The sequence below is a fragment of the Gigantopelta aegis genome, chromosome 5 (genome assembly GCF_016097555.1).
Source record: "Gigantopelta aegis isolate Gae_Host chromosome 5, Gae_host_genome, whole genome shotgun sequence".
Lineage (NCBI taxonomy): Eukaryota > Metazoa > Mollusca > Gastropoda > Neomphalida > Peltospiridae > Gigantopelta > Gigantopelta aegis.
In genome coordinates, this window is record NC_054703.1 from 4,246,331 (window position 1) to 4,269,025 (window position 22,695).

General features: G+C 39.6%; 3 protein-coding genes across 3 annotated transcripts; 1 reads left to right on the top strand and 2 right to left on the bottom strand.

The window, feature by feature from the left end:
- Positions 1–7,662: 7,662 nt before the first annotated feature.
- On the bottom strand, positions 7,663–16,714 carry LOC121373481. Its single transcript, XM_041500148.1, has 4 exons — positions 16,460–16,714; positions 16,266–16,319; positions 8,370–8,547; positions 7,663–7,941 (listed from the first exon to the last, which is right to left on the bottom strand). The coding sequence occupies exons 1-4, from the start codon at positions 16,712–16,714 to the stop codon at positions 7,709–7,711; spliced, it is 720 nt and encodes a 239-aa protein (XP_041356082.1). The 3' UTR covers positions 7,663–7,708.
- On the top strand, positions 9,387–15,611 carry LOC121373358. Its single transcript, XM_041499956.1, has 5 exons — positions 9,387–9,499; positions 10,836–11,034; positions 11,904–14,151; positions 14,726–14,903; positions 15,333–15,611. Exons 3-5 carry the CDS (start codon positions 13,054–13,056, stop codon positions 15,563–15,565), a joined length of 1,509 nt encoding a protein of 502 aa, XP_041355890.1. The 5' UTR covers positions 9,387–9,499; positions 10,836–11,034; positions 11,904–13,053; the 3' UTR covers positions 15,566–15,611.
- A 490-nt stretch (positions 16,715–17,204) lies between the features above and the next one.
- LOC121373482 lies at positions 17,205–21,035 on the bottom strand. Its single transcript, XM_041500149.1, has 4 exons — positions 20,929–21,035; positions 19,395–19,593; positions 18,268–18,523; positions 17,205–17,423 (listed from the first exon to the last, which is right to left on the bottom strand). The coding sequence occupies exons 1-4, from the start codon at positions 20,993–20,995 to the stop codon at positions 17,205–17,207; spliced, it is 741 nt and encodes a 246-aa protein (XP_041356083.1). The 5' UTR covers positions 20,996–21,035.
- Between the last annotated feature and the right edge of the window lie 1,660 nt (positions 21,036–22,695).

Sequence of the window (22,695 nt, forward strand, 5' to 3'; positions counted from 1 at the left end):
GATTACTACAACGCCGTAAGCGATACTAAAGGGAGACGACCGCGACACACTGACTAGTAACAGACGCGGAATGACGTCCGTATCTGGTCATGCGCAGTGTTTGGATGCCGCTGTCGATCAGACCAAAACCACGGACTTAAAGAAATCTCTGCGGTGTGGTATTTAACGGTTAAATGTTTTAAAGCCACCGGCCCATTTGGGCTATTACTCCTTTCAGCCAGTGCACCACGACTGGTATATCAAAGGCCGTGGTATGTGCTAACCTATCTGTGGGATGGTGCATAAAAAAAAATTCTTGCTACAAATGAAAAAAAATCTGCCATGGACGGAAGAGTTGGCGTGAATCAAAACGTGCGCCCAGGACAGGCGTGCGCTACAACAGCTTGTTCTGAACGTGCACGTGGGCATATATAGACAATAATACACGAGTGACCGTTAGATACCATTTATCTCACAACGAGTTGTTTATATAGATAATAATACACGAGTGACCGTTAGATACCATTTATCTCACAACGAGTTGTTTGCGTAGATAATAATAATACACGAGTTGCCGTTAGATACCATTTATCTCACAACGAGTTGTTTGCGTATATAATAATACACGAGTGACCGTTAGATACCATTTATCTCACAACGAGTTGTTTGCGTATATAATAATACACGAGTGGCCGTTAGATACCATTTATCTCACAACGAGTTGTTTGCGTAGATAATAATACACGAGTGGCCGTTAGATACCATTTATCTCACAACGAGTTGTTTGCGTAGATAATAATACACGAGTGGCCGTTAGATACCATTTATCTCACAACGAGTTGTTTTAAAAGGTATCGGAAGTGTACAAGTCAAGTCAACGGGAAAATGTAGCGGGTTTCCTCTCTTAGACTATAGGGGAGGGACGTAGCCCAGTGGTACAGTGCTCGCTCGGTGCGCGGTCGGTGTGAGATCGATCCCCGTCAATGGCCCCATTGCGCTACTTCTCGTTCCAGCTAGTGCACCACAACTGATATATCAAAGGCCGTGGTATGTGCTATCCTGTATGTGGGATGGTGCATATAAAAGATCCCTTGCTGTTAATCGAAAAGAGTAGCCCATGAAATGGCAACAGCGGGTTTCCTCTCTCAATATCTGTGTGGTCCTTAACCATATGTCTGACGTCATATAACCGTAAATAAAATGTGTTGAGTGCATCGTTAAATAAAACATTTCTATCTTTCTTTCTAAGACTATAATGAATGAATGAATGTTTAACGACACCCCAGCACAAAAATGCATATCGGCTGTTGGGTGTCACAAAACGATAAGCATATTTCTAGTGGAAACCCTTCTCTGTTCCAAGCGAATTCTTCTCTCTCTTTCTTTCCAATTCATTTTTCTGAGGGAGCATCATAAAACATCCTAAAAACTTCCATTGCCACAGTCCTGAGCCCTCCCCCACCCCTGCACAATTCCCTGCATAGGCACCTCTAACGAAATAAGGAACTTGACAATTATTGGCTGTGATAACGGCAGGAGTCCATGAATGAATGGTTAACGACAACCTAGTTCTAAACACTTTCTCTATCCTTTCAATACGTAGGTTAATGCCTGGACAAAACATGTTCCAGTTATTTCCATTTTGACAGTGGTGATTTATTTTGTATTGAAAAATAATATATACTAATTGCTGGCTTACTGGGGTGGATATTATTACAGAACATTGCAATGCATACCCGTTTCATCATTCCGCAAAAATCAGGTACGTTTATTTCTTCATATCAGTTCTAAGACTAATTCCTGACGTTACTACGTAACCACCGGCTCGCAAGAGGGCGTATTTACTGGGATGGAACAAAATAGCCGTCACATTTAACCGTTTTATTAATTAAATACCTATACCAAAATACTTGTTGATATTAAGTAATAATGTACATTATATATCGTTGAATATGCCTACCAGTTGAAAAGCCTTGCTTAAGCATTCCTTTAAGCCTCGGGTCGGACGTAGCCCAGTAGTAAAGCGCTCGCTTGATGCGTGGTCGGTTTAGGATCGATCCTCGTCGGTGGCCCCATTGGGATATCTCTCGCTCCAGCCAGTGCTCCACAGCTGGTGTAACAAAGGCCGTGGTATGTACTATCCTGTCTGTGGGATGGTGCATACAAAAGATCCCTTGCTGCTAATCGAAAAGAGTAGTCCATGAAATGGTTACAGCAGGTTTCCTCTCTCTATATCTGTGTGGTCCTTAATCATATGTCCGACGCCATATAACCGTAAACAAAATGTGTTGAGTGCGTCGTTAAATAAAATATTTCATTTCGTCCTTCCTTTAAGTCGAGGACGCGTCTCAAATCTGTCTTCGTGATCCGTGTCAGATGACTTGGAAGGGCGGGGCATAGCCCAGCGGTAAAGCACTCGCCTGATGCGCGGTCAGTCTGGGATCGATCCCTGTCGGTGGCCCCTTAAGTTATTTCTCATTCCAGCCAGTGCACCACGACTGGTATATCAAAGGCCGTGGCATGTGCTATCCTGTCTGTGGGATGGTGCATATAAAAGATCCCTTGTTGCTAATCGAAAAGAATAGCCCAAATGTCGACTATATGTAACAGTTATCAAATGTTTGACATACAGTAGCTGATTATTAATCAATCAATGTGTTCTAGTAGTGTCGTTAAACAAAACAAACTGTGTGTCAGTAATTGGGGCCATCAGGCGCATAAGTGTGTGTGTGTGTGGGGGGGGGGGGGGGATTTGAAGGTCGTAACTCTCCCCATGCTCATCCTGGGTTTTTTCTTAATATATTTTTCGAGGTATCATGACTTGTGAAAATCTCCCACCTCTCCCAGCTATAATTCCTGCACCTACGTCTGGCTATTCAACAATAAAATGTTTAATTTTTGTACCGCAAATCTCCCACATTTATAATGTTATAATCCTTTATAACTATGAGCCCGTGTCAAACGGTTGATTGATTGACGTTTGGGTGAAGGATCCGCGGGAAAGAGCACGTGCGGTGCCTACAGTTGTCATGTGACCAGATGTAGTGTCAGTGTGGTGTTGACTTTGATCCGGTCATCACTCACAGGACGGTTCATTGCGGCTAATTCACCACACGTAATACATGATTGGCTAGTGAGTGACGTATCGCTAATACGCATGTCTGTGTGGACGTATTCTGTAATTAAAACAGACGTGTTTTATCACAAAGATTAAAGTAACAACCGCGTCCGTTTCACGTAAAAGACAAGACGTCACAATGATTGGGTACCAGACGTTTCGCCCCAAGCCAGTTCGCCCCCAAATAGGATGTCAGTTCGCCCCCACGTGCATAACCAGTTCGCTCTCACAAAGGTACCAGTTGGCCCCCATAAAGATACCACTGTGTCGATGTGAATGTGTGGTCTGGACCCATCTGTGTGTGCCGGGCTTCCTCTACTGCAACCCTACCCATGTACATTTTTAGATGCGCGGTTTGGCAGTCGTCGAACTTTGATGTAGGTATGATTTACATTTTTAGATCACCGTAGAATTTTTTGTTTCGTACAAATCCAGAATAAACAGAGTTATTATGAATGCCATCAATGTTTAATTCTCAGCCAGGTGTGCCCTGCCGCAGGTTCTTCATACCTGAATGTTTTCAAACACACACACACACACCAATCTGAATAAAATTAGCTCTACTGGTCTACCGGTAGATCTAACAGCATTGCGTGTCCAGGCGACATTTCATCTATAAATAACAATTTAAATATCGACCAATTACACTTCGCCTTTTATAGCGTTATTCGGAAGCATAAAAAATTCTAAAAATATTGGGCGAAATTGTTGGTCTATTTCAACATTAAAAAAACGGGGGAAAGTGCAGTAATAAACTCTAGATTGTATACTAGTATAAACAAATTTTATGGCTATACCATCACGGGGGGGGGGGGGGGGGGGTGTTCGTCTTAAAACGAATTTTATATTGAAATTAGTTTCCGGCATCTTCGTAATTCACCCGAATCATGGCATATACCTTGGCATAATCACGAATGTTTTCAAATTCTTTCAAATCACTGGCATGATTATGCAAGTAAGGTTTTGATTGGTCGAATGAAAGGTCAGCTGGACATAAGCTCCAACGGGGTGCTGTTAGATCCACAGGTAATAGTAATTAACCAGTGGAGCTAATTTTAATTAGATACACACACACACACACACACAAACACACACACACACACAGACAGACAGACACACACACACACACAGAAACACACACACAGACAAACACACACACACACACACAGACACACATACACACACATACACACATACACACACACACATACACACATACACACACACAGACACACACACACAGACACACACACACACAGACACACACACACACACAGACACACACACACACACATACACACACAGACACACACACACACAGACACACACACACACACAGATACACACAGACACACACAGACACACACACATACACAGACACACACACACATACACAGACACACACAGACACACACACACAGACACACACACAGACACATACACACACACAGACACACACAGACACACACACACACAGACACACACACAGACACACACACACACACACATACACACACACACACACACAGAGACACACACAGACACACACACACACAGACACACACAGACATACACACACACACAGACAGACACACACACACAGACACACACACACACACAGACACACACACACTTTAACATGCCTTTAAAGAAACAATACAATAATTGTTTAAAAGTAACAAATAATTGGGAAGTGGGGGCGAACGGACTAAAAGTTTGGGGCGAACTGACAAATAGTTGGGGGCGGACAGGCAAATAGTTGGGGGTGAATCGACGTGGTGGCGAACTGGTACATAGGGCGAACATGTCAAACTGGGGGCGAACTGCCTTGGGGGCGAAACGTCATGGATTCATAATGATTTTCTCCTACATGAAGAGCCGTGGGACGCAGGAGGCATCGCCCCCTGTGGCTTCCGACACCCCCACCCCCCACACATTAGTGCACTGTCCTATCTGTGAACAAGTGCATACCACACAATAAACAGATATACTGGCTGCCGTAATAGGTCTCTATCACTTTCTCTCTTTCCCACACACTCCCTATCTTTGACTATCTCACACTCCCTTTGTTTTGCTTTCTCTTTTTATCTCCCATTCTCCTTTTTCACGCCCTCTTTTCTTCTCTCTCTTTCTTTTCCTCTCTGACTCCCTTCTTCGTTTGCTCCCATTCTCTATATCTTTCTTTCCCTATCTTTCCCACACGCTCGCGCCCTCTCTCTGCCTGTGTGTGTGTGTGTGTGTGTGTGTGTGTGTGTGTGTGTGTCTGTCTCTCTCTCTCTCTCTCTCTCTCTCTCTCTCTCTCTCTCTCTCTCTCTCTCTCTCTCTCTCCTGTCACTTCGTCTCTCCTGTCACTTCGTCTATCTCCATAAACAAAAACCCGTTCTTGTGCCGAAGTCCAGCTATAGTGAGTGTTTCCGCACTTCACACCCTGTTCCTCGGGCCTGCATTCCACTCCTGTCGACCAACACGATTTACAAACCGAGCCGGCCACGACTCGTGACGTCAGCACTTCGTCTTCCTCGCACGAGCGGACAGACGGACGTACGGACAGCTAGCCGCATCGCGTGTCATCCGGCCGCTGTCTGTGTTTGACGTTTATTGTTGGACAAAAACAAGGAAACCTTTTGTGACGAGTCATCACTCTCACCGGACACGGAATGGCTAGTGGGCTTTCTAGTGTGTGTGTGTGGGGGGGGGGGGGGGGGGGGGGTTGCAGTGTTAAAAAGGGGGCACTTTGAACTTAATTTACCATACAATGGTATTTGCTAAACCGAGCTGCGGGACGTAGCCCAGTGGTACAGCGCTAGCTTGATGCGCAGTCGGTCTGGGATCAATCCCCGTCGGTGAACCCATTGAGCTATTTCTTGTTCCAGCCAGTGCACCACGACTGGTATATCAAAGGCCGTGAGATGTGCTATCCTTTCTGTGGGATGGTGCATATAAAAGATTCCTAGCTACTAATGTAGCGGGTTTCCTTTCGAAAAGTAGTCAGAATAACCAAATGTTTGACATCCAATAGCCAATGATTAATTAAGCAATGTGCCTTAGCGGTGTCCTTAAACAAAAATCCTTTGTTTTTCTCTTCTTCTTTTTTTTTTTGGGGAGGGGGGAGGGGCATGAAAAGAGTTCGACCCGTACCCCTCTATATCAAAGGTTCTAAAGACTAACCCTAACCCTATACCTAAAACTACCCAAACCATTGAGATGGGGGGGGGGGGGGGGGGGTACGGGTCGAACTCATGCCAGGGGCATTTTGTAAGTAGTGGTGATATGATGTGTACGCTCAGCAAACCTACCCCACCCCCCACCCCCCACGATTCGCACCTGCGAGCATTTCGTTTGTCGGGCAGTCATCTTGAATAAAATATTTAATGTGACGATTTATCACAAACCACTAATAGTCACCTCCAACAAACGGCGTTTTGTTTCCTCGTTGTTTTATCGCCGTACGCAGTGAATATAAAATGATTCAGACAGCTATTTCAAACTCATCAACAGGTAACTAACGGATAGACCGACGGAATTGTGGGAAATATAATAAAAATGTTTTTAAGGAATGCTAAAGCAAGGCTTTTGGACGTGTGCATATTCAACGATACATAATGCACATTATTGCTTAATATCAACAAGTATAATCGTATAGTTAATTAATAAAACATTATAATTAAAATTAGCTCCACTATTACACGTGGATCTAACAGCAGCCAGTTGGAGCTCATGTCCACCAATCAAAACCTTACTTGCAGAATCATGCCAGTGATTTAAAAATAATTTGAAAACATTCCGAATTATCCTGAGGGAATACGACATGTTTCGTGTGAATTATGAAATGCCTTAAAACATATTTTATTTTATAAAATAAATAATTTGTAATGTAAAACTGAAGACTGATTTAGTTTTTAGTTTTTTTTAATAAATAAATAATTTGTAATGTAAAATTGAAGACTGATAACCCATCCCGTACGTATTGGTATGGTTCGCTGTACTGCAGACACTAAAATAGACTCGCCAGGTATTTTTAGAATTTGTATGCTCCCAAATAACGTTATAAAAGGCGAAGTGTGATTGGTCAATATTTAAATTATTATTTACAGACGAAATGTTACTTGGACATTGGAGACTACGCAGTGTTGTTACCAATCTGATTAAAATTAGTTCTACTGGTCTAAATAAGGCATTCGTAATTCACATGAAACATATCGTATACCCCCAGGATAATTCGGAATGTTTTCAAATTATTTTCAAATTACTGGCATGATTCTGCAAGTAAGGTTTTGATTGGTGGACATGAGCTCCAACTGGCTGCTGTTAGATCCACATGTAATAGGGCCATCCTTAAAAATATTTTTGTTTGTCCATTTCCGACCTGCAATTTCAAATGTGGGTAGGTCGGTAGGAAAAATCTTCTTTTTTTTTTTTTGAGTTGTGTGGGGTGGGGTGGGAATTCCATACATATTCAAGAAAATAAATCATTTGAATTTAACTTACCGGTATTTGCACCACTATTGGTTTAAAGTAAAATGTAGCCTTTTGTTCTACAGATAATATAACAAAGCAACCAGCTTAAAGTGTACTGTTTTATAGTTAAGATTAACACACTAGTTAACATATTCATTTCCGAATAGGATTCCTCTTTGGAGATCCAAGGTGCTTGCAATTAATGCAAACAGGTAATACAACGCGATAGTTCTGCATGAGATCCTTGTCTCGTTCTGCCCCGAAACTCCCACAATGACAACATACATCCTTGCGGACGATGGACGATGATGCAAAATATGCAAACTCGATTGGAGTGGTACAGCACATCTGAAGTCTGACAAATGCCTTCCCTTGAAGTATGTGACCTAAAATGCAAATAGAAGGAAAATTAATCTGTGCATTGTATTATACTTTTTGTCCATTAAATATTATTACTGGTGTTACAAAGAATGAAAATTAATTAGTACCATCACTATTGAGATTTTTTCAACCCAGTTTTCCTGCTGGGCTTATACTAGTACTTGTATTTATTGCATAACAATAAATGTATACACCCATCTGAGATAAACAATGATTTCAAATTAAGATCTTTTCAATAAAAAAATTGACATTGAACTAACCATCAGCAGTTAAGATAGACCCACATGTGTAGTCTTGGTACGCACATGTGTAGTCTTGGTATGCCTGAAGGACATGATAACAGGACTAGTGAAAAGTCCTATATGGATACACACATTGGAGAGAAACAATGATTTCAAATTAAGATGTCATCAATAAAATCTTGAAAACTCACCATCAGGGGTCAAGATGGACCCACAAGTGTAGTCATGAGACTCGATCAGTCGCTTGAAGGACCTGGTATCACGACTTGTGAAAGAGGATTTTGAGTAGACACAGCGTGGTTTCCCACATTCATGGCAGTGAACCGTCTGCCGGACATTCTGACCAACAAGTACTGAATTCTTGCAGCCCTGAATAAATAAAGTATTAAATAAACATTGCAAGTATGTGATTTCTTGTTTGTATTAAATACAATACTATTTTGAAGATGTCTAAATCTAATATAAATACTGTATTACATCTTAAGCATTTCTTGAGTGTTACAATTAAAGAGTGGCAATAAATTGCTTTAAGGCGAAAATAAAAATTAAGTTTGTTTGTCCTCACCCGACCGACCCACAAAAATCGGCCCGTGTCAAAATCTTTTTTGACCTCTTTTCAAGCATTTTTTTTTTTTTTTTAAACCAAGTTGTGTCAAGCAAACGTTTTAAAACCCAAATATATTTAACCAAACTTTATTAACGTTTGTCGATTCGTTGAAAATTAGAAATTCTGTAGGCCTTGCTTTTAGTATTAACAATAACGAGAACATTTCCCGTGATAGCACGACATCTCGCAGTGCATGTTGATGGCACGTGCACGTGATAATGGCGTTTCGCTTGGACATGAATGAAAGTGTGAAACGAAAGCATTTGTGCAACTTTACACTGTGTTGTTCCGTTGTTCTACACTGTGGGACGTTATCAAACATTATATGCAGTAATGTTATTTCCGATTTCGGCGATGATTGTAATTGGAATGAGGTACTCGAGTCATTAATTACGCATTGTGACCGTTCAAAAAGCGGAAACGACTTGTTTCGATTGATGGAATCCGACAAACGTTCAGTGTCTTTGACTTCAACATTGAATGGAACAGATATGTTTTATCCTAATATGCAGGAGAAAATAAGTGTCGTGCATCACTTTGACAAATGTTTAAAGTACACCAAATTTGAAATTGAACGATGTGTTACGGAACCGTCAAACAACGAGAGTGCTTTGTTGACCGGCGGCGGTGTGAACGCATTTCGCAGGATGATGGACGCTAGAACCGAAACGAAACCACCGCCACTAAAGGACGTCAGAAGTGGTAGATTCACAGGTATGTATTTATGATTATTCAATACTCCTGAATAAAAATTAAGATTATAATTGCTAATAAATCTTAAAATAAAACATTATACAGTTTTGTGAATTACGTGTAGAGGGTGGATAAGGGAGAGTCTTCAAATAAGTTACTGTTCTAAAATTTTTACTTTAGTTGGTTCATTGATTTATTGTAAGTAAGTCGCTGTTTAAAATGTCTATTTGTAGCATTGAAATGTGGAAATGGTTGGCATAACGTACATTGAACAACTTGTTCATGGGTCAGTGGGATGGGGGTGTTTTTGTCAGAGCATTGCCTCCGAGACCAGGCAGGTTAGCCCGGTGCGCGGAAGCTATGCTCAATTTTTTGTAGAAATTATTGGACTTTGTACATAAATTATTAATATATAATGAATGTTTTAGGATACCCCAACGCCGAGAAAATATCAGATATTGCATGCCAAGGAATGGTAAATAAGTGACGAAATGAATGCTATATAAATGACGATTTCATTTATTAAAGTGACAGCCTCTGGAATATTTTTTATTATTTAAGCATTTAGAACAGTTAATTCAATCACGTTTCGTGCATAAGTAGCAGCGCACTCCACATAGAATACGCTAGCTTTTCGTAGTCAATAACAGTGTCTTTCGAAACTGGGACGAGAAGAGCGGCTCACTTGAACTTCTGCTTTCATTGGTTGATCGCAAGCGTGAAATTCCCAAACAAGAGATACTTGCTTGTTCGATCAAGTCTTCCATATGTATAACGTCAAATACCGATAAAAATAGAACGGTTTAGCTAGACTGCGATACAAAATGGCGTTTTTGTTTTTCTTCAAACTGTATAGTAAACATTTGATGATAGACGTTAATGGCAACAACTCGCCAGTAAATTAAAAGTGCAGTTATACTTGAATTTGAACTTAGAACTTGATTTTATTGGATTTATTCCAGAGAATGTCACTTTAAGAATTGAACATGATAATTTTTGAGGTTCATGCTAGTATGAAACACAAAACCGATTTACACACTGTATGAATGGCATAGCGCAATAGCACGAAGCCATTCCTTCTAAAGTGTGTAAATAGGTTTTGGGTTTCATAGTATCATGAACCTCAAAAATTATAACGTTCAATTCTTATAATTCCAAACATGGAAAATGTTATATAATGCAAATCGTATTGATCAACAATCACACTAAATTCTCAATGTTACGTATTAACGCTCGCATTAGGGGAATCGCCAACGTCATTCAAAATTTGAGCTTCTTGCAATATGAAACTCGATTTTTCAAATGACGTATGTTTTACAGATTTGAATCATAACCATATATATAATATGTTTTCCAGCAAAAGACAAACTCTACAATGACGTATGTGTGGAACTGAAACGATCTGGAGCAGAATTTCCAAAATCTCTTCTCCCTGATGAAGTTATGAAGCAGGTTGGGGCGATTGTTGACCTGCTCTGGTACATTGATGGGAATGTATCTACTATTCAGGAAAGGTCTACACACGTACCAACAGAGATCACACCAGTGCCAAATAGGTATTGCTATTAAAATCGTATATACTAAGGTCTACAATACTATCCCCTTTTATACATGATTGGTGTGCATTTAAAAGATCCATTGCTGCTATTAAACCAATATGTGGTGGGAGTAGTTTTCTTCTGAGACCAGGGATCGAATTGTGTTCAGTAGGTCAAATGCTAATCTGAGGAGCTTGGGTCGTTGGATCGAACTACCTCAGTTTGGCCTTTTCCTCGTTCCAACCAGTGTCCCATAACTGGAATACCAAATGTTGTTGTAAGTACTGTCCTGTATAGTGAAGTGCAGATAAATGATCCCTTGCTGCTTGTTTGGTAGTAGACTAACCAATTTCCCATGGCTGGTACATCAGGTTTGGTATGCACTGTCCTGTCTTTAGGTAAGTGCACATAACAGATCGCTTGCTGCTTAATAGCCTAAGTGGTGTCCCATTACTGGTATACCACATCTGATCTCCAAAACCGTCGTACAGTCAACATTGTATCTGCATATAGTAGTTGAAACAATGTTTTATGCAAAATAATTTATGATATGTGGTGTCCTGACTGTGGGAAAGTATATAAAAAAGATAATTGCTGCTTTTCCGGTAGTAGCCCATAGAGTTGCAGCTACAGGTTTCCCAGACTAAATATATATCAGCCAGACTAGAAATTAGTAAAATATGCAAGATAAATAAAATAATGCAATATCTGTTTGAAATTTGTGTTCTACGTTTCGACATAGGATTCCATATTTCAGCTTTTATTATGAAAAGTAGGTCATTATTAGAATCAACCACAAATTTAAATAACAGTGTAAGAATCATATGCATATATGTATAGTCTGACGTTAATTTCATCTGTTACAAGTTATTGATTTTTTTCTTCAGGTTCTTGAAGTTTGAAGGCTACAATGATTGGAGGAAAAAGAAGTCAAAGAAGCCACAGCTACATGCAAAAGATCTTGATATTCATACCCAAATCGTATTTCGTTTGACAAGCAAGCCCTATGTACATGTTTGGAATAATGAACTTAAAAATGATTTAAATTCCTTGGCAGCTTCCCTCAGCTCTTATGCCTCCTACTTGAAGTCGAGCAACATCAAACAGCAAACTAGGCAACAACAGCTTTATCCAGTTCGACAGGTAACTGATAATGTATGGATTGAGTACAAACCTGCTTCAGCAACAACAGTAGCACCAGAGTATGCAATTCTAGAAACAGCATTAGGCGAGTTAAAAGACTTTGAAATCCTATTCTTTGATCCAGATGTACACCAAATTTCAAGTAAAACTGGATCACAAAAGTATCAAGAAAAGTACAGATTTTTTGACAATCTTCATCTTTCGCAAGACGTGGCTTTGCTGTCCTATGATCCAGGTGGTTCGCAAACATCTAGTAAAGTTATTTGGAAAATTCCAGCAGGAGTCGGCTCTTCAGAGTTAATGACTACTGCAAGTCGTGTTGTAAAAGACCTCGGTCACAGACTGTCAGAATTCCATACAAGGCAAATGAAGCGAGATTTCACAAGAAAGTTCTGCAATGTAGCAGGAAGCAAGATTCCATCTCATGTGTTAAGGGCAATATATGCAGAATTGACTCTTGATGCATCATCAGATCAAAATCCTGTCATAGACGCCAGAGTTCGGCAAGCAGTACTGGCTGGTGATCCAGATTTGGTGGTTGATATGCGCCATTTAAATAAAGGCCGTCCAGATGATGCATTTGATGCATATTTCCAGGAACTAGAAAAGCAAATCGAGTCAATAACTGCAGCTGATGAAAGACGTCATAATGTTGAACATATTTCCAGATTTATTTCTGTGCGGGACTTGATTGAGCAAGTAAAATCTCGCCTTCCCCCCAACACAGCACTACCAAGTGAATCTACAGTCCTCTTTGCTTTTGTGCCAAAAAATTCTCATACTAAAGTAGCAAAACTTTACAAAAGTCGAGTGCCTTTGAGATTTACTGTGCAAACATGACAGCTTCAGGCTTCACACCAAGATGATCACTATTGTGCAGCACAGTTCAAATATATGCGTGAGTTTGCTGTGAAACATCGAGACAGAGTTACCTTTGTGTGTCTAGATGACAAATCAAAACTAGATTTTGGAGAGCCGGGTGCTGCCTTATCATCAGGAGTGCGCGGAAAGAAATCTGTTGTTCCTACTACATCAACTCTTTCATGTTTGGATCATGATGTAGGTCAAAAGGGCTCTATCACACCATCAGTGTGTCTGAATGTAGAGATACCTGAAACACCAGACGGTTCTTTCTACAGAGGCCAAGTAACTGTTATTTTCAAAGATAGCATTTTTGAGCCAAGCTCACCCTTTAGGCATGCTGTTGAAATTCAGAATATCCTAGCACAGGAAGGTACCTTCAAACCAGTCTTGATGTTGTTCACAGATGGTGGTCCTGATCACAGAGTCACATATCATGCAGTGAAACTTTCACTCATCATTCTCTTTCGGCGTCTTGGCTTGGACATGATAGTTGCTGGTCGAACAGCCCCAGGGCACAGTTGGGCAAATCCTGCAGAAAGAATCATGAGTTTACTTAATCTTGCATTTCAGAATGCAGCTCTAACGAGGAATGAATGTACTAGTGCTGTGGAACAGGCACTGAGGAGTTGCAATTCAATGGAAGACATCCGGAAAAAGAGTCGGACTGTACCAGGACTTGAAGATGCTTGGGTTGCATCACTCCAAGAGATGGAAAAAATGCTTCAGGAGAGAGTTGAGCGGATCCAGTTGAAAGGTCAAAACTTTAAATGTCTCAGTGCAGCTACAAAAGATGCAATCAATGAATTTGAGGATGATATCCAGAACATTGATCCAGAACTTGTTAAGGGACAATATCAGCAAGTGAATGTGAACAAAAAGCAGAAATATCAGGACTTTTTGAAGACTCACTGTCTAGAGCGCACATACACTTTTCAGGTCAGAAAATGTAATGATGCGACATGTTGTGTTCCGCCAGTTATTCAGTTTCCTTGGCTGCCTGACCCAGAAATTGCCTCGGATGGTCAGCACTTCAAGCCCTTTGATGAAGTACTTGGCTTTCCTACGACTGAAAAAGACCGTCCATCTTCTCAAAGGCAAACCCTGACTGCTATTGCGGAAGATCAACAGGTATGTGAGTTAGACTATGTATAGCAACATCTGCTTAAATTGCACTTGACCAGCCTCGGGGGCGCAGTGGTTAAGCTATCGGCTCACAGGCTGGTAGGTACAGGGTTCGTATCCCAGTACCGGCTCCCACCCAGAGCAAATTTAAAGACTCAATTGTAGGTGTAAGGCCACTACACCCTCCTTTGTCTTAATAACACGTTAACATCTACTAACAATTAACCACTGTCCTGAACAGACTGCCCACATAGCTGAGGTGTGTGGCCATGACAGTGTGCTTGGACCTTAATTAGATATAAGCACGAAAATAAAGTTGAAATGCGATTGCACTGTATACAAAATATATTAACAGTATAATACCAATATGATTATTGGTATTAATCTCTGGACTAAACATGTAAATATTAACAATATATTAAAGCAATTTATTGCCACTCTTTAATTGTAACACTCAAGAAATGCTTAAGATGTAATACAGTATTTATATTAGATTTAGACATCTTCAAAATAGTATTGTATTTAATACAAACAAGAAATCACATACTTGCAATGTTTATTTAATACTTTATTTATTCAGGGCTGCAAGAATTCAGTACTTGTTGGTCAGAATGTCCGGCAGACGGTTCACTGCCATGAATGTGGGAAACCACGCTGTGTCTACTCAAAATCCTCTTTCACAAGTCGTGATACCAGGTCCTTCAAGCGACTGATCGAGTCTCATGACTACACTTGTGGGTCCATCTTGACCCCTGATGGTGAGTTTTTCAAGATTTTATTGATGACATCTTAATTTGAAATCATTGTTTCTCTCCAATGTGTGTATCCATATAGGACTTTTCACTAGTCCTGTTATCATGTCCTTCAGGCATACCAAGACTACACATGTGCGTACCAAGACTACACATGTGGGTCTATCTTAACTGCTGATGGTTAGTTCAATGTCAATTTTTTTATTGAAAAGATCTTAATTTGAAATCATTGTTTATCTCAGATGGGTGTATACATTTATTGTTATGCAATAAATACAAGTACTAGTATAAGCCCAGCAGGAAAACTGGGTTGAAAAAATCTCAATAGTGATGGTACTAATTAATTTTCATTCTTTGTAACACCAGTAATAATATTTAATGGACAAAAAGTATAATACAATGCACAGATTAATTTTCCTTCTATTTGCATTTTAGGTCACATACTTCAAGGCAAGGCATTTGTCAGACTTCAGATGTGCTGTACCACTCCAATCGAGTTTGCATATTTTGCATCATCGTCCATCGTCCGCAAGGATGTATGTTGTCATTGTGGGAGTTTCGGGGCAGAACGAGACAAGGATCTCATGCAGAACTATCGCGTTGTATTACCTGTTTGCATTAATTGCAAGCACCTTGGATCTCCAAAGAGGAATCCTATTCGGAAATGAATATGTTAACTAGTGTGTTAATCTTAACTATAAAACAGTACACTTTAAGCTGGTTGCTTTGTTATATTATCTGTAGAACAAAAGGCTACATTTTACTTTAAACCAATAGTGGTGCAAATACCGGTAAGTTAAATTCAAATGATTTATTTTCTTGAATATGTATGGAATTCCCACCCCACCCCACACAACTCAAAAAAAAAAAAAAGAAGATTTTTCCTACCGACCTACCCACATTTGAAATTGCAGGTCGGAAATGGACAAACAAAAATATTTTTAAGGATGGCCTAATATATTGTTAATATTTACATGTTTAGTCCAGAGATTAATACCAATAATCATATTGGTATTATACTGTTAATATATTTTGTATACAGTGCAATCGCATTTCAACTTTATTTTCGTGCTTATATCTAATTAAGGTCCAAGCACACTGTCATGGCCACACACCTCAGCTATGTGGGCAGTCTGTTCAGGACAGTGGTTAATTGTTAGTAGATGTTAACGTGTTATTAAGACAAAGGAGGGTGTAGTGGCCTTACACCTACAATTGAGTCTTTAAATTTGCTCTGGGTGGGAGCCGGTACTGGGATACGAACCCTGTACCTACCAGCCTGTGAGCCGATAGCTTAACCACTGCGCCCCCGAGGCTGGTCAAGTGCAATTTAAGCAGATGTTGCTATACATAGTCTAACTCACATACCTGTTGATCTTCCGCAATAGCAGTCAGGGTTTTGCCTTTGAGAAGATGGACGGTCTTTTTTCAGTCGTAGGAAAGCCAAGTACTTCATCAAAGGGCTTGAAGTGCTGACCATCCGAGGCAATTTCTGGGTCAGGCAGCCAAGGAAACTGAATAACTGGCGGAACACAACATGTCGCATCATTACATTTTCTGACCTGAAAAGTGTATGTGCGCTCTAGACAGTGAGTCTTCAAAAAGTCCTGATATTTCTGCTTTTTGTTCACATTCACTTGCTGATATTGTCCCTTAACAAGTTCTGGATCAATGTTCTGGATATCATCCTCAAATTCATTGATTGCATCTTTTGTAGCTGCACTGAGACATTTAAAGTTTTGACCTTTCAACTGGATCCGCTCAACTCTCTCCTGAAGCATTTTTTTCCATCTCTTGGAGTGATGCAACCCAAGCATCTTCAAGTCCTGGTACAGTCCGACTCTTTTTCCGGATGTCTTCCATTGAATTGCAACTCCTCAGTGCCTGTTCCACAGCACTAGTACATTCATTCCTCGTTAGAGCTGCATTCTGAAATGCAAGATTAAAGTAAACTCATGATTCTTTCTGCAGGATTTGCCCAACTGTGCCCTGGGGCTGTTCGACCAGCAACTATCATGTCCAAGCCAAGACGCCGAAAGAGAATGATGAGTGAAAGTTTCACTGCATGATATGTGACTCTGTGATCAGGACCACCATCTGTGAACAACATCAAGACTGGTTTGAAGGTACCTTCCTGTGCTAGGATATTCTGAATTTCAACAGCATGCCTAAAGGGTGAGCTTGGCTCAAAAATGCTATCTTTGAAAATAACAGTTACTTGGCCTCTGTAGAAAGAACCGTCTGGTGTTTCAGGTATCTCTACATTCAGACACACTGATGGTGTGATAGAGCCCTTTTTGACCTACATCATGATCCAAACATGAAAGAGTTGATGTAGTAGGAACAACAGATTTCTTTCCCTCCGCGCACTCCTGATGATAAGGCAGCACCCGGCTCTCCAAAATCTAGTTTTGATTTGTCATCTAGACACACAAAGGTAACTCTGTCTCGATGTTTCACAGCAAACTCACGCATATATTTGAACTGTGCTGCACAATAGTGATCATCTTGGTGTGAAGCCTGAAGCTGTCATGTTTGCACAGTAAATCTCAAAGGCACTCGACTTTTGTAAAGTTTTGCTACTTTAGTATGAGAATTTTTTTGGCACAAAAGCAAAGAGGACTGTAGATTCACTTGGTAGTGCTGTGTTGGGGGGAAGGCGAGATTTTACTTGCTCAATCAAGTCCCGCACAGAAATAAATCTGGAAATATGTTCAACATTATGACGTCTTTCATCAGCTGCAGTTATTGACTCGATTTGCTTTTCTAGTTCCTGGAAATATGCATCAAATGCATCATCTGGACGGCCTTTATTTAAATGGCGCATATCAACCACCAAATCTGGATCACCAGCCAGTACTGCTTGCCGAACTCTGGCGTCTATGACAGGATTTTGATCTGATGATGCATCAAGAGTCAATTCTGCATATATTGCCCTTAACACATGAGATGGAATCTTGCTTCCTGCTACATTGCAGAACTTCTTGTGAAATCTCGCTTCATTTGCCTTGTATGGAATTCTGACAGTCTGTGACCGAGGTCTTTTACAACACGACTTGCAGTAGTCATTAACTCTGAAGAGCCGACTCCTGCTGGAATTTTCCAAATAACTTTACTAGATGTTTGCGAACCACCTGGATCATAGGACAGCAAAGCCACGTCTTGCGAAAGATGAAGATTGTCAAAAAATCTGTACTTTTCTTGATACTTTTGTGATCCAGTTTTACTTGAAATTTGGTGTACATCTGGATCAAAGAATAGGATTTTCAAAGTCTTTTAACTCGCCTAATGCTGTTTCTAGAATTGCATACTCTGGTGCTACTGTTGTTGCTGAAGCAGGTTTTGTACTCAATCCATACATTATCATTACCTGTCGAACTGGATAAAGCTGTTGTTGCCTAGTTTGCTGTTTGATGTTGCTCGACTTCAAGTAGGAGGCATAAGAGCTGAGGGAAGCTGCCAAGGAATTTAAATCATTTTTAAGTTCATTATTCCAAACATGTACATAGGGCTTGCTTGTCAAACGAAATACGATTTGGGTATGAATATCAAGATCTTTTGCATGTAGCTGTGGCTTCTTTGACTTCTTTTTCCTCCAATCATTGTAGCCTTCAAACTTCAAGAACCTGAAGAAAAAAATCAATAACTTGTAACAGATGAAATTAACGTCAGACTATACATATATGCATATGATTCTTACACTGTTATTTAAATTTGTGGTTGATTCTAATAATGACCTACTTTTCATAATAAAAGCTGAAATATGGAATCCTATGTCGAAACGTAGAACACAAATTTCAAACAGATATTGCATTATTTTATTTATCTTGCATATTTTACTAATTTCTAGTCTGGCTGATATATATTTAGTCTGGGAAACCTGTAGCTGCAACTCTATGGGCTACTACCGGAAAAGCAGCAATTATCTTTTTTATATACTTTCCCACAGTCAGGACACCACATATCATAAATTATTTTGCATAAAACATGTGTTTCAACTACTATATGCAGATACAATGTTGACTGTACGACGGTTTTGGAGATCAGATGTGGTATACCAGTAATGGGACACCACTTAGGCTATTAAGCAGCAAGCGATCTGTTATGTGCACTTACCTAAAGACAGGACAGTGCATACCAAACCTGATGTACCAGCCATGGGAAATTGGTTAGTCTACTACCAAACAAGCAGCAAGGGATCATTTATCTGCACTTCACTATACAGGACAGTACTTACAACAACATTTGGTATTCCAGTTATGGGACACTGGTTGGAACGAGGAAAAGGCCAAACTGAGGTAGTTCGATCCAACGACCCAAGCTCCTCAGATTAGCATTTGACCTACTGAACACAATTCGATCCCTGGTCTCAGAAGAAAAACTACTCCCACCACATATTGGTTTAATAGCAGCAATGGATCTTTTAAATGCACACCAATCATGTATAAAAGGGGATAGTATTGTAGACCTTAGTATATACGATTTTAATAGCAATACCTATTTGGCACTGGTGTGATCTCTGTTGGTACGTGTGTAGACCTTTCCTGAATAGTAGATACATTCCCATCAATGTACCAGAGCAGGTCAACAATCGCCCCAACCTGCTTCATAACTTCATCAGGGAGAAGAGATTTTGGAAATTCTGCTCCAGATCGTTTCAGTTCCACACATACGTCATTGTAGAGTTTGTCTTTTGCTGGAAAACATATTATATATATGGTTATGATTCAAATCTGTAAAACATACGTCATTTGAAAAATCGAGTTTCATATTGCAAGAAGCTCAAATTTTGAATGACGTTGGCGATTCCCCTAATGCGAGCGTTAATACGTAACATTGAGAATTTAGTGTGATTGTTGATCAATACGATTTGCATTATATAACATTTTCCATGTTTGGAATTATAAGAATTGAACGTTATAATTTTTGAGGTTCATGATACTATGAAACCCAAAACCTATTTACACACTTTAGAAGGAATGGCTTCGTGCTATTGCGCTATGCCATTCATACAGTGTGTAAATCGGTTTTGTGTTTCATACTAGCATGAACCTCAAAAATTATCATGTTCAATTCTTAAAGTGACATTCTCTGGAATAAATCCAATAAAATCAAGTTCTAAGTTCAAATTCAAGTATAACTGCACTTTTAATTTACTGGCGAGTTGTTGCCATTAACGTCTATCATCAAATGTTTACTATACAGTTTGAAGAAAACAAAAACGCCATTTTGTATCGCAGTCTAGCTAAACCGTTCTATTTTTATCGGTATTTGACGTTATACATATGGAAGACTTGATCGAACAAGCAAGTATCTCTTGTTTGGGAATTTCACGCTTGCGATCAACCAATGAAAGCAGAAGTTCAAGTGAGCCGCTCTTCTCGTCCCAGTTTCGAAAGACACTGTTATTGACTACGAAAAGCTAGCGTATTCTATGTGGAGTGCGCTGCTACTTATGCACGAAACGTGATTGAATTAACTGTTCTAAATGCTTAAATAATAAAAAATATTCCAGAGGCTGTCACTTTAATAAATGAAATCGTCATTTATATAGCATTCATTTCGTCACTTATTTACCATTCCTTGGCATGCAATATCTGATATTTTCTCGGCGTTGGGGTATCCTAAAACATTCATTATATATTAATAATTTATGTACAAAGTCCAATAATTTCTACAAAAAATTGAGCATAGCTTCCGCGCACCGGGCTAACCTGCCTGGTCTCGGAGGCAATGCTCTGACAAAAACACCCCCATCCCACTGACCCATGAACAAGTTGTTCAATGTACGTTATGCCAACCATTTCCACATTTCAATGCTACAAATAGACATTTTAAACAGCGACTTACTTACAATAAATCAATGAACCAACTAAAGTAAAAATTTTAGAACAGTAACTTATTTGAAGACTCTCCCTTATCCACCCTCTACACGTAATTCACAAAACTGTATAATGTTTTATTTTAAGATTTATTAGCAATTATAATCTTAATTTTTATTCAGGAGTATTGAATAATCATAAATACATACCTGTGAATCTACCACTTCTGACGTCCTTTAGTGGCGGTGGTTTCGTTTCGGTTCTAGCGTCCATCATCCTGCGAAATGCGTTCACACCGCCGCCGGTCAACAAAGCACTCTCGTTGTTTGACGGTTCCGTAACACATCGTTCAATTTCAAATTTGGTGTACTTTAAACATTTGTCAAAGTGATGCACGACACTTATTTTCCTCCTGCATATTAGGATAAAACATATCTGTTCCATTCAATGTTGAAGTCAAAGACACTGAACGTTTTGTCGGATTCCATCAATCGAAACAAGTCGTTTCCGCTTTTTGAACGGTCACAATGCGTAATTAATGACTCGAGTACCTCATTCCAATTACAATCATCGCCGAAATCGGAAATAACATTACTGCATATAATGTTTGATAACGTCCCACAGTGTAGAACAACGGAACAACACAGTGTAAAGTTGCACAAATGCTTTCGTTTCACACTTTCATTCATGTCCAAGCGAAACGCCATTATCACGTGCACGTGCCATCAACATGCACTGCGAGATCTCGTGCTATCACGGGAAATGTTCTCGTTATTGTTAATACTAAAAGCAAGGCCTACAGAATTTCTAATTTTCAACGAATCGACAAACGTTAATAAAGTTTGGTTAAATATATTTGGGTTTTAAAACGTTTGCTTGACACAACTTGGTTTAAAAAAAAAAAAAAAATGCTTGAAAAGAGGTCAAAAAAGATTTTGACACGGGCCGATTTTTGTGGGTCGGTCGGGTGAGGACAAACAAACTTAATTTTTATTTTCGCCTAGTGGTGCTAATTTTAATTAGATTGTTAATAAAACGGTTAAATGTGACGGCTATTATATATAACGCGCGCAGCCATTTTGTATCATCCCAGTGAATACGCCTTCTGGCGAGCTGGTGCTTACGTAATACCTAACGTGTCACGTCAGGAATTAGTCTTCGAAATGAACAAACAAAAACATACCTGATTTTTGTGGATGCATAGCAATGTTCTGTAATAATATCCATCCCAGTAACACAGCAACGTGTATATGTGGTTTATTTTTAATACAAAATAAACCACCATTGTCAAAGTGTTGAAATAACTGTATTATATTTTGTATATAAATTAACCCACGTACTGAAATAATAGTCGGAGTGTTTTCTTGCTTAATTGGTCTTTTCTTTCTGTAGCCTGTACCTGTGGTTCTTGATTGGCAGGTGTATATTTAGACGGCCCCTAGACACTGTGTCTAGACACACTAAAAAGGCGTGCCTCTTTTATTAAGATCACAGGGTATTGTGTGATAACCTCAAATCGTAATGGACTTTACCAGTTTTATTACTGTAAGTAATTCTGTAAAACCATTTATTAAGTAGATTTTCCCATCTAAAATCACAAAACTGACCAATTACGTAGTCCCAGAGAAAAAGAGAATTATCACTTGGGTATCGTGAGTGGTCGTTTTTGCTTGAACGTATCCTACCAATAGGCCTAATAATATGCATTTTTTCTTTGGATTTTTAAAAGAAAAAAATACTATAACTCCATTTCGTTATATTGATGCAAATTGAAATATATTTAGTTAAATAGTTTATTATACTATTAAGTCATTTATGTTGTTTTACAAGTCAGGTTGATGAAAGCGAAGCGCCTTGTCGTAAATTAGAGCATTTGTTTACACTGTGCATAATAGAGAAGTTGGACCTGAGCTGACGTCACTTCGCCCCAAGCTATACAACCGGACGTCACAAAAACGAAACAAAATGGCTGCCCC

Bases quoted from the DNA above. Each gene is read 5' to 3' on its own strand.
- LOC121373482 (XM_041500149.1), bottom strand. From the start codon at position 20,995: ATGATGGACGCTAGAACCGAAACGAAACCACCGCCACTAAAGGACGTC. The intron at 19,594-20,928 runs GTATGTATTTAT...TATGTTTTCCAG, and splicing joins CAGAAGTGGTAGATTCACAG to CAAAAGACAAACTCTACAAT. The intron at 18,524-19,394 runs GTATTGCTATTA...TTTTTTCTTCAG, and splicing joins ATCACACCAGTGCCAAATAG to GTTCTTGAAGTTTGAAGGCT.
- LOC121373358 (XM_041499956.1), top strand. From the start codon at position 13,054: ATGCGTGAGTTTGCTGTGAAACATCGAGACAGAGTTACCTTTGTGTGT. The intron at 14,152-14,725 runs GTATGTGAGTTA...TTATTTATTCAG, and splicing joins CTATTGCGGAAGATCAACAG to GGCTGCAAGAATTCAGTACT. The intron at 14,904-15,332 runs GTGAGTTTTTCA...TTTGCATTTTAG, and splicing joins GTCCATCTTGACCCCTGATG to GTCACATACTTCAAGGCAAG.
- LOC121373481 (XM_041500148.1), bottom strand. From the start codon at position 16,714: ATGCTTGGGTTGCATCACTCCAAGAGATGGAAAAAAATGCTTCAGGAG. The intron at 8,548-16,265 runs GTATGTGAGTTA...TTATTTATTCAG, and splicing joins CTATTGCGGAAGATCAACAG to GGCTGCAAGAATTCAGTACT. The intron at 7,942-8,369 runs GTGAGTTTTCAA...TTTGCATTTTAG, and splicing joins GTCCATCTTGACCCCTGATG to GTCACATACTTCAAGGGAAG.